At 40.7% G+C, this 12,033-nt stretch overlaps 2 protein-coding genes across 3 annotated transcripts; one reads left to right on the top strand and one right to left on the bottom strand.

Moving 5' to 3' along the window:
* Positions 1-37: 37 nt before the first annotated feature.
* On the bottom strand, positions 38-2,245 carry LOC126794769 (protein Dr1 homolog). The gene is made up of 6 exons (XM_050521546.1): positions 2,077-2,245; positions 1,928-1,989; positions 1,332-1,421; positions 1,077-1,171; positions 497-565; positions 38-384 (listed from the first exon to the last, which is right to left on the bottom strand). The coding sequence occupies exons 2-6, from the start codon at positions 1,980-1,982 to the stop codon at positions 223-225; spliced, it is 471 nt and encodes a 156-aa protein (XP_050377503.1). The 5' UTR covers positions 1,983-1,989; positions 2,077-2,245; the 3' UTR covers positions 38-222.
* Positions 2,246-8,486: 6,241 nt separating this feature from the next.
* Positions 8,487-11,782, top strand: LOC126794759 (multiple organellar RNA editing factor 1, mitochondrial-like). Of its 2 annotated transcripts, XM_050521536.1 has the most exons (6): positions 8,487-8,933; positions 9,810-9,907; positions 9,999-10,064; positions 10,234-10,788; positions 10,927-11,396; positions 11,516-11,782. In XM_050521536.1, exons 1-6 carry the CDS (start codon positions 8,548-8,550, stop codon positions 11,525-11,527), a joined length of 1,587 nt encoding a protein of 528 aa, XP_050377493.1. In that variant the 5' UTR covers positions 8,487-8,547; the 3' UTR covers positions 11,528-11,782. The 2 variants fall into 2 exon arrangements, with proteins under 2 accessions (XP_050377493.1, XP_050377492.1); XM_050521535.1 differs by having other exon boundaries at positions 10,234-11,396.
* The last annotated feature ends 251 nt before the right edge of the window (positions 11,783-12,033 follow it).

The raw sequence follows: 12,033 nt of genomic DNA, 5'->3' as shown, positions 1-12,033 counted from the left end.
CGAGACCAGATAATTACATGAGGTTTTGATGCCAGGATTCGGATAAACTCGCACTAATTACATTCACTAATAGACATGGATCCATAACGAGAATACAACATAGGAGTGCATATTGAGATGGGCCTGCTGGCTAGTCAAATGAATTTGTACATAACTTTTAGAGAGAAGCTCAATCGATGAGCCTGCCTACGGTTGAAGGAAAATGAAGGATATCCTAACGAGTTAGCTCTCTAAAGTTTGGTCTGGGTCTGGTTGCTTGGGCGCAGTTGCACCTCCATTCATTCTGGCACGTGCCTCAGCAAACATCCTCTGCTGCTCGGCCAAGGCTTGTTCCTCAGTCATCTCTGCTCCATTGCCCCATTTGACACTCTTGGCTACATCATGCTGGACACGATTCAATTCTCATCAGTACACTGTCTATGCTGCAACTTCACAGCAATCACAACCTTGTAATACTAGTACAAACTACATAAAGCATAACATAACGGAAACTTACCACAGTCTCAATCTTGTGTTGTTCATATGCTGCATAAACTTCTTCAATGTACTCACTGAACCCAAGAACCTGAGGAAGAAAATAAGTGTCAAAGTGCAACCAGATTAATTATGTAGTCAGTACAAGGAAACTGTTGCCAACTGATTGCAAGATGTCTATCTGAATCACATTACCAATACTGCGGCAGTAGTCTCTACACATTTCATCTATATGCCATGTCAGTGATGTCCCAAAAGATCTATATATGTTGTTGATTCATATCCCAATGAAATGATTAACCATCTTTTACCAAATATTAACTAAGGATCACTTTAAGCTACCTTTAAACTTTTCAAGGATATATGACGGAACTTACTAACCACCCAGTTTCAGAATTACAAAAGAATGAACTATATCTCACAAAAATGATGCAAGTAAAAGATGCAGACGCATAGATTACAGGAACATCAATTATCATTAAACTGAACCCAGGTTCTTTATGGACTAGACCGATTAGCGAAACACACAGGACAACACAAAGAACAAAAACTAGTATCAACTATCAAGACATTGAAACATATGGCCAGAGTTGGTCAAGAACCTGCAAAGCCTTGAGCACATGCTCAGGAGCTATTGTTCTTTTCTCCTCTCTGCTACAAACTTCATTAGACTCTGATGAGATGAGATTTATAAACTCTGCAAGGGCACAAAAGAAGTACTAAATCAGTTTAAAATTTAAACACACCAAACATCATCACATATTTCATCAATACAGTACAAAAACAAAGAGCAAAGTGTTCAAGAATGCTATGTCAAAAGAAAACGTTAACCAAACCACTCATCCATTTATCCCCACCTACACAACACTCGATGAGAAGATCTTGAGCGTCTCTTGCGACGCGTACATCTGGAGGCAACATCTCCTTAATGATCTTGGTCATGGTTGCTGAGAAGAAACAATACATCACTCAGTAATCAACTTCAATATAAGAACTACGAAGTTGCAGCACATATACAAAACCAGTAAAAGTTCCAAGCATGCTACAGATTGTGTTTGAAACCTCAGAAATAATTGATTAAGCACTTGTTTCAATCCACAATACAGTAAATATAAAATACATACAGTAAAAAAATTACTCCAAACCATGTAGATCTACTTAAACATCTCTATGAGCAAAATGCTAGGCTTCTGTTCAATCTGTTCATTCTATTTACAAGCTAATCCACTCTTAATTTCAACAAAAACACCAACTCACGCATTAATTATTCAAGAAAATAAATAAATAAATCTGTAGGATGACCTATACAGTGAATCGTTCCGTCATATCAAATCAGCGAAAAACCATGAAATAACTGAAAACCGATTCATCTTCTCACGGACCACATCCAATCCAGAAGCCACAAAATCGATTAACCTAACATTGAAAATTTACCACAAAGTCAAATCTATACCTTTCGGAAGCGAAGCGTCTTCTTTTGACTTACCGACGATATCCATCGGTTCCATACCTGACCTGCGTAAGCCGCAACAAGCCGGAAATCAATACAGATGCCAACAAAATCGAGCGAAAACTAACAGATCTGGAGGAGATCGGACTCACCGGGTTGTACTGAGTTGAATCGGGTTACCGGAGGAACGAGTCAGACGGCGTAACACGACGTATCTGAACCGATTGACGATCGGAGGTGCAGGAGAACCAGCAGGAGGGACATGGTTGATATATGGATTTATCGGACGAGGGCGTTGTTCATTGGTCGTTCAGGATAAGAGGGGCAGATCTCGCTCGCAGGCGATTAGGGCACGGAAACAAAGCCCCCGCCCTCCTAAAGCGCGTCGATTTACGATTCTGCCACGCGCTTTTTGGTGATTTCGCGCCTGTCGGTGGTTTGGGGCCACGTGGCATCGGCGCGCGTCCTCGGGCGTTAAGTTCGGAGGAGAGTCATCATATTAAATTTTTAATTCGAGTATAAAAAGAAATAGACTACCATTAATATATATATAACGCACTCTAAACCCTTATAAGTAAGATTTCGTGAGTTTGACTTGTCATATTACACAAGACATGAGTTGTGTTTTTAGATTGCATTTACGAGGACTAGCTTGCAAAAGGTTGAGGGAATCAAAGATTCAAATGGTTTGTTCAAAGAGGCATTTGCTAATATACTTGAGGTCACTATTGCCATTGAAGCTGAAGTCTTAGTTAGCACTAAGTGAGGCTCTAGATAGATTTGACCTTGGTAATTCGTGATTTCTTCTCACCATGTTTGATGATGTGGCGACTAAAAAGGAACAACAGTCGTGATCATTCTATTAATTTCAAATCTCTCACGTATATATATAGACAAGTTCATTCTTTAACGGACAACTCGGAAAATTATGGTGCTTCAAATGATGGTGCTATTTGGTGACTAAAGCTTTCAAGCTTCCTCACAGGTTTTAATATATTCATGATTTTTGCTAATTAAGTGATATATTATAGATTTTCTTAGCTTTTGAATTGCTCCATCTTATGAAATTCTTGTTTGTTTTCTTTTTTGATAATAGATGGTCAGTTATAATTCATTTGCTTTGATGCTTTTGTTTAGTTTTCACCAAGTTGTGGGTATGCCTTGTTTATTGTCTTGTTTGGCCTAGTCAACGCCATTTCCTTATGTAATATTTTTTTATAAATAAAATTACGGGTAAGGGTGATGTTTTTGCATATGACGAATTTCATGTCTGATAAGATGCATTTTAGAGCATCCGCACCCATAAATTGTATTTGCTTAAGCAAATGGTAGGGCAAGAAGCAAATTTTGCTTCAAGCAAATCGATTTCATATTTTGCTCAAGCAAATCGATTTTTTCACACACTCATTTACAATTTGCTTGAGCAATTCAATTTTGTCTTGTTGTGAAATAATTAATTTTTTTTACCAGATATATTTACAACCAATAATAATGTGCCACGTGTCATTATCGACTCGATATTATTCAAAATTTCCGATAAGATTTTCGACTAATAGATAATTGACAGGTGTCACTGCCACGTGTCATTGTCGCTAAAATAATTGGAGCAGATTTCCGATAAGATTTTCGACTAGTAGAGAATTGACACGTGTCACTGTCAGCAAAATAATTGGACCAAATTTCTGATAAGATTTTCGATCAATTTGCTATAAAAACGTCTAATATCACTCATTATAACTCATCCTTCAATCTAAACACTTAGCAACATTTCCTTGTTCATCACTCTGATGAATCCTTTCAGCTTCCATAATTTTTTCAGGCGGAGACAACGTTAACAAGAAGAGGATGACGATATGGAGCAATCATTCGTGAATCAGGTGGTCATGGCGGAAGCACAACACGATGATGAATCAACACGACCAAGCGGTTCACGTCGCGGTAAAAAACCGAATAAGCCACGTCAAAGGCTATTTAGGGGACACAATCTCATGGAAGATTACTTCATCGAACGTCCAATTTTCGACGCTCAAGACATTCGTCGGAGGTACAGGATGAGCAGAGACCGATTCAACATTATCATGACGGACCTCTGCAACCACGACATGTCTTGGCATCAAAGAGAAGACGCCACTGGTTTGCTAGGGCAAGTTCCCCAACAAAAGATGACCGGGGCTCTACGAATGCTAGCGTACGGGTCAGCCGCAGATCAGTGTACTGAAATTACAAGGATGGGGGAATCGACTACCCTGAAATGTATGAAGGAGTTTTGCAGCCAAGTTGTTCATCTCTATGGTCCAAGATACCTCCGCAGTCCAACACCGGTAGACCTCACGCGACTACTAGCTAAAGCAGAACGCCGAGGTTTTCTATGTATGATTGGAAGCATCGACTGCATGCATTGGGAGTGGAAGAACTGCCCAACCGCCTATCAAGAGGCATACTCGGGCCGAAAGGGTCGCCCAACGGTTATCCTAGAGGCAGTGGCCTCGTATGATACGTGGATATGGCACAGTTTTTTTGGCTGTCCTGGAGCTAAAAATGACATTAATGTGCTCCACCTATCGAATGTGTTCTCAGAGATCCTTGCCGGAATAGGCCCAAGTGTCGTCTACGAAGTCCACGGGCAGAGGTACACCACAGCTTATTATCTGGCTGACGGAATATATCCAAGGTACTCTACATTTGTCAAAACAATTTCCAATCCCCAGACGCCGCAAGATAAGCACTTCGCAAAGAAACAAGAGGCATACCGGAAAGATGTGGAGAGGGCATTTGGCATCTTGCAATCTTGATGGGCAATTATACGTCATAGTTGACATTGCACCACAAATCGGTAATGACTACCATCATGTTAGCTTGCATTATATTGCATAACATGATTGTTGAGGAAGAGTATGTGGATGATGAGGATGATGATGAGGAAGAAGAAGAAGACTTGCAAAACCCATCGAGGGCTTTCCGGGTTTATGATGGGCTGGTGAATGCACAAGGGAATCGAGTTCTTTTTGAGCCAATAAGTAGAGATGGAGCTAATATACAACGGTTTCACGATCGTGTTGCCGATCTCGAATCCGCTTACATCCATCGAGAGCTCCATAAAGACTTGGTGAAACACATTTGGAGAGTGGAAACCGGTGAAATACTTTAAATATGTTTTATTGTGTGTTTTCATGATGTTTGTGTTTAATTATTAAGCTTGTGTTTAATTTCAGTATGTGTTTTAATTTAATGTGTATTTCAATTTCAACTTAATAAATAAATTGCATTTTATTTCTCGAAAAATTTAAATTACATAAAATGACGAGGCAAGCCCATATTTATTCTTAGTACAATACTATAACTACTATGGAAAAAGCACGCGATTTGGGTGATAACAATCCGAATATGTTTCATCGGTAGGTTGATCTTGACTAGCTTCTCCTTCATTAAGGATTGCTAGTTTCCTCTTGGTAAAATACCTTTTCGAGATTGGGGTCATAGCCTCCAAATCCATTGTCATGATCCTTGTGTCATTCTCTTGTTTCTTCAATCGTAACTCTTCTTCCGCCCTTGTTTCTTTTCGCTTTTGAATGTCTATGTACTCCGCATAATAATTAAGCTCACTTTCATTATGGGCTAGCCTCTTGGTATGCCATGATGTTTGGTCACTTGCAATGGTATGCAAAACCTCCACCCGTTACTCAATAGGAGTATTACTCTGTTTCTTTTGGCACCTAGCTTCCTTTGCCGCCTTGGTTCCCATTGGTCTAGGTGGACTCGATGGAGCTGCCGTGTTGCTTTGAGGTGTCTCATTCAATTGGTCGTCATCCAAATTGATGGTTGGAGATGATTCAGTTGCGGAATGAGTACCGTGGTAACTACTTGCATATGGAGATAGAGTAGTAGGTAGCACCGCAACGAAAGATGGATGATCTTTAACCACTTCCCAACATTCAAAGTGTGTAAACTTTTTCTTCTTGGCATTATAGTAACATTATTGAGCTTGTCGTTCCTGATGTAAAAAACTTATATTAGGTATTTATTTAATTACATAATTTAAATAAATTAGATAAAACAAATAATGTAACAAATTAGATATATTAAAACAAATAATGTAATCAATGCTACATATTTAAACAAATTAAATAAAACAAATAATGTAAACAAAATTAGATATATTAAAATAATTAAATATGTAAACAATGCTACATATTTAAACAAATTAGATATAAATTACATAATTTAATTCATATAATCAAATAAAAATTATAATATATGATAACACATTGCTTCGTCCATTAGCGAAGTGCCGCTAGCTATACGTTGTCGTGATGCCGCCAAACATTCGCCCCATTTTTGCAAGAGTAGCTTGAACTTGTTGTAGTGAGAAGCGAGCGCGATTCGGTCCTTGGCTCATTCGGAGGTTTCTCACCCGGTGCTAGCACCCAATTTTGCATATAATCGCCATGAATTGTCTCCCACAATTTGTCCCTCTTTTGTTTGTGACCGTCATATTCATCAATGCTATGACGGACAAAAGAAATGCACATTTGTAAATCTTCGAAAGGAAGCCAATGGGTGCCCATTGTTTTGGAAAAAAATGCTAAACGAAAAGAGAGAGGAGATGGAGGAAGATGTGAAATTTGTTGTGCACAAATTGGTGTGAGTTCATAACAAATTGAAGTAGTATTTATAGGCAATTTTTTGGGAGAATTTTGAAATTTTGGGGATTTTTTTACAATTTTTTGGGTTTATTTCCGTTATGATCAAATAGTAGCCGTTGCCAATTAATTCTGGCCGTTGGATCGTAATTTCTGATTCAAAATGGAAGACCCAGATCAATTGGACCGTTGGCCAATCAGCTTGACACGTGGCAGCCATTCATTGGCTCGCTATTTTTTTTTGGCGCGTGCACGCACGCGCCTAACATTAAAAAAATTGGCCCTTGCCTGACGTCACCCACGGGCGGTGGGCTCTGCCAGGCGATCGAGCAAACGCTGGAGCAAAATTTGCTCGAGCGATCGGACGAGCACCACGGCTGGGTTGACTGGGCGAGCAGCTCGCTTCCTCCTGCTCGCCGGTGCGAGCCTCCCCTTCTCCTGCTCGAGCTCCTCCGGCTGGTCCCTCCTCCTGCTCGAGCACGCCAGCATATTTGCTCGCCGGTGCGGATGCTCTTACAAGTGAAATAACTCTTGTTGTCACTTCAGTTAGAACAAATGTAACAATTGCAAGTAAGGTTACTAGATTTCTCGTGAATCTCTCTAGCTATATAATGTGACAAATGTTTATATTAAGACCCCATTATACTTTCATGAAAAAAATACATCACTAAATTCTTTTCTCCTCTATATAGATGGTAAAACAGAATCTTTATTTTTACGGACTACCAAGTTAAACCCGAGACGACGAGAGTGATGACACAGTTGACACCTCTAATAAAATGTATCAAGGTCCGTTATCAATCATTTCATGAAAAAAGAGTTATATCACCCATTATCCTTTCATGAAAAACGAGTTATACATCACTGAATTATTTTCTCCTCCATTAAGACTGCGATTACAACCACTGGTTCATCCTCATGGATTTCCGCAAAGATAACAAGCCTCCTCCTGAGGTCATGGTCAGGACTTATGAGGAGACTTGCGCTGAAGGCTTGAATATCAGGTCGCCTCTCTCTATACATCTCTTTATTTAATATTTTATCATTTAAAGTGAACATGCTTTTAGAAATTACTGCAAAATTGGGATTATTGTTTTATTGCCTTGACTATTGTCGCTGCTCCTAGCAACTTGAGCAACCCCCTTCGCCTTGGAGACTAACCTTGCAAAAGATTGGGAGCTTCCCAAGTTGCACCCTGGAGCTATGTTCGCCTCCTTTCAATCCACATGTAACACCAATCATAGTCACCCTTATCGATCTCTAAAAATTGCCAACTTCAAGAGCAGCGTATGCATTAATATGAGAGAGAGACGTTTGAGGTGGACATAGAGGTAGGTGCTCAATGCCGACCTTTAGACTGATTATCCACAATAGGAATTAGTCTCAGAGGAGAACTTTGTTGTAGTGATGTAATATGCATTAAGCATTTGTGAACCAACTTTATACGATGAGTTATTTTGAAGGCAGTGTTCACTATGATCTTATCTAGCACGTAATTAGTAATTACATGCTTATGTGCTCTTTTACATGGGAGTAACTTGCAACTTTTTTCATTTATTTGGCTTATGCACTATTATACCTAATAGCTATATATTTAGTTCCTTTTTCAGAAAGCATTTTCCGGTACTAGCTCGCAAAGGGTTGACCCTTCGATTCAAAGATTCAAATAATTTGTTGATTTTGTTCCAAGGGCCTTTGATGATTGTCCTATGTGCTCTATGAGTAGCCTGGGCTTGCAGTTGGGTTCATATCTTTTTTTTTTTGGTTAATAGTTGGGTTCATATCTAGCTAGAGAGTAGAGACAGATTTGGCCCAGGTTTGAAACAGAAGACGCATCTGATAAAATAAATAAAAAACGAAGTTAAAGAAATAAAGATATATTTTTTTATAGGAAAGTGTTGGCTGTTGTTGATAATCCCCCAGACACTCTAAAACCCTAGAAAAGCCTCTGATCACTCACTCTCTCTGCAACAGAACTCCGCCATGGCCCGTAACCTTCTCCGCCTCCGCCGAAGCCTAAGCAGCAGCGGCGTCGCGACTCTCCACCGTGCTCTGTCAGCCACCTCCGCACTCTCTTCCGTCCCGCGCTCGTCCTCTTCCCCCGTCGCCGTTGTTCAGCCATCGCCGACTGTCCAGTTCCAATTCCAATCTCGATCGTTCAGGTCGTCGTCGTTCTACTCTGCACGGACCAATCCCAGCTACGGTGGCGGCAACCAAAATGAGGAGATCGGCCCCGACACGATACTTTTCGAAGGGTGCGATTACAACCACTGGCTCATCGTCATGGATTTCCCCAAAGATAACAAGCCTCCTCCTGAGGACATGATCAGGACTTATGAGGAGACCTGCGCTAAAGGCTTGAATATGAGGTCACCTCTATCTCTTTCTACATCTCTCTATTTCATGGTTTAATCATTTAGTGTGAACATGTTTTTAGAAATTACTGCAAAATAAATTGGGATCATTCGTAGTGTTACTGCTTTCGATTCGATGGAATGAGTTTCACATGTATTAGGTTACAATATGCTTGGAATTTGCCGAAATGAAGTTCATATCTATCATGGTGTCAAAAATATGTTTGAGGAAGCAATGAGTGTGATCAAACCGTTATGAGCAGAAACTAGCCTGCTTGCAGCTGGTTTGGTTGTTATACAAGAGATTCTTACCAATAAAAAAGTCGGTAATTGTCCACATAGTTAAAGGTGGAGTAAAAAATCGAATATATAGGTGTGGAGTGGGAACGAGAGATACAAATTCAATGCTAGTGTTATACAATGCAGACTGGACTTGTTTGGAGAGAACTAGGGTGAGTTAAGCAGCTGTTGCTATATGATCTATTTTGATTAATAGTGAACTGCGTCATGCGGTACTGTAACTACTTATATTGCACTGTCTCTGTTTTTTTAGTTGGGGCTGCCTTCATCCTTGACATGCTGTCATGAAATTATGATTTATTGTCGAGTGCTTTATTAGTCGTAGTAAGTTGATTGACGTCAACTGCCTGATAGATTGTTTATTTCTTGTTTAGTTTTGGACGTAATTTAATGCTTGATTGTGTGAGACACTGTTTGTTCAATGCATTATGCATTATGCATTTATGCATGTAACCATACAATGCATTTTGTATTGCCGAATTATGCCTCGATGCTTCATCTTCTGCTTTAATATATTGAACCAGTGTTTTTTTTTGAAAGGACCAGTGTTTGGTTATGGAACATTAATATGTCATATTCTCTGTGATTCAGTGTGGACGAGGCAAAAAAGAAAATTTATGCTTGTAGCACAACAACGTATACAGGCTTTCAGGTGTTGATGACCGAGGAAGAGTCAGAAAAGTTTAATGGTAGTTTTATAGCACTTTTTGTCACCTTGAATCATCCTTACACTATTTTTAAATAGTCAAAATAGCCTGAAACTAAATTTTCCTTGAACAGGTGTTCCTGGAGTTATTTTTGTGTTACCAGATTCTTACATTGATCCACAAAACAAGCAGTATGGAGGTGTGTTTATTTTCTTGGAGGATGCTGAGTTGTAATTTATCAGCTGATTCAACCATTGTTTGATTTTCATTTAGATTTTATAAAATAAGGGGATCGAACATCTATCTCAAGCAGCTCAGCTTCCATTTGAAGTTATTTGATTCAGCTATTTTTTTGTCGTAAAATTCAGGGGACAAATATGAAAATGGGGTAATTACACCCAGACCGCCCCCATTTCAGTATGAAAGACAGGGCTCAAGATTCCGTGATCGTAACAGATATGAGCAACAAGGATCAAATCAGCAAGGAAATTCCTCTTATGGCCAACAGGGGTCTCCACAAGGTGGAGGAAACTATAGGACTTCACAAAATCCTCCACAACAGACACCAGTTAATCCTGCTGGAGGAAGGGACACATTTGTGCCCGGTAGAGATCCAAGACCTTCATATCAGGGTAATCAAAACCAAATGGCGCCTTCACAAAATCCTCCACTGCAGACTTATGGCGCACCAGGACAAGGGGAAATTAGAGGTCAGACACCAGTTAGTTCTTCTGGAGGAAGGGACACATATGTGCCTGGTAGAGATCCGATACCTCCATATCAGGGTACTTACAACCAAAGTGTGCAAAGGAACGGACCACAAGGAAATCAGAGTACATATGCACCTCCTAGTCAAGGTGGATATGGGGGTAATGATAGGACATATGGTTATGGGCAAGGACCAAGCTCTGGAACTCCTGTACATGGTTTGGGTGGGCTTCAAGGCCCAGGGCAAGTACCGACTGCTGGATCATATGGGCAAGGGCCGAGTGCTGGATCATACGGGCAAGGGCCGAGTGCTGGATCATACGGGCAAGGGCCGAGTGCTGGAACTCCTGGACGTGGTTTGGGTGGGCTTCGAGGCCCAGGAGCAGGTGGATCTTATGGGCCAGGGCCGAGTGCTGGATCGTATGGCCAGGGGCCTAATGCTGGATCGTATGGGCAAGGGCCTAATGCTGGATCGTATGTGCCGGGGCCGGGTGCTGGGTCATATGGGCCAGGACCGGATGCTGGGTCTTATGGGCAAGGACCGGATGCTGGGTCTTATGGGCAAGGACCCATTGCCGGAAGTTATGGGCAAGGACCCAGTGCCGGAAGTTATGGACATGGGGCTAGTGCTGGGGGTTATGGCCAAGGAGACATGGCCAGGGGTTATGGGCAAGGACCAAGAGCTGCTGCTCCCATCCAAGGACCTACTTCTGGATACCCTGCTCATGGAAATCAGAGTTTCACCCAAGGGGGGCAAAGGAGCCTGGAAGGAGAAGGAGAACAAACAAACTATGCACACATTGGACGGACAGGGACGGGCCAGGTAAAATCTCCTCTATTTAGTAACTAAATGAACGATTTACTACCAGAGTATCATTACCAATTGATAAAGAACAAGGAAATTTGCAGTGACATATGTAGCTCATGCCTTTTTTTTTGCAGGGAAGATATTAGTGATGTGTCACTCGCTGTAGTACAAAGAGGGATCAGCGAAAGGCTTATGACACATTCCTTATCATGTTTGTTCTCACGAAAAGGGAAATACTCTGAATTTCCTAGTCTTTCTGTGGTGAATAATCAGTTTTACTATCCATCGTGCATCTCTTTTGGAGTTAGTGTAAACAGAAAGGTTTAGCTTTTCTCTGTTTCATGAGCTTGAACAGTATTTACTGATCTGAGTATTCAGGCTATCTAAAAGTAGCAGTGTCATTGTTATGTATGTGATAATGCAATAGGAATAGGTTTGGTTCGGAAGAACTTTCCTCACCCCCCTTACTCGTCTCCTATTTAAGACGCTGATTAAAATTCTTAAAAACTTGAATTCGGAATCCCTCTAGTAGGAGCAAAGACTACGGTTAATGCTCTATAAAAGGTCACCCGCTATCACTCTTGAAAGTTTGCCAGAAGCTCTGAAATAATGGTGTATATGTAAGTCGATTTTCTTTTGTTTCAAAGGTATG

This window comes from Argentina anserina, chromosome 5 (genome assembly GCF_933775445.1).
Source record: "Argentina anserina chromosome 5, drPotAnse1.1, whole genome shotgun sequence".
In the NCBI taxonomy this organism is placed as follows: Eukaryota; Viridiplantae; Streptophyta; class Magnoliopsida; order Rosales; family Rosaceae; genus Argentina; species Argentina anserina.
Note: the sequence above shows the minus strand (reverse complement) of the source record. Positions and strands in the feature narration are given on the sequence as shown.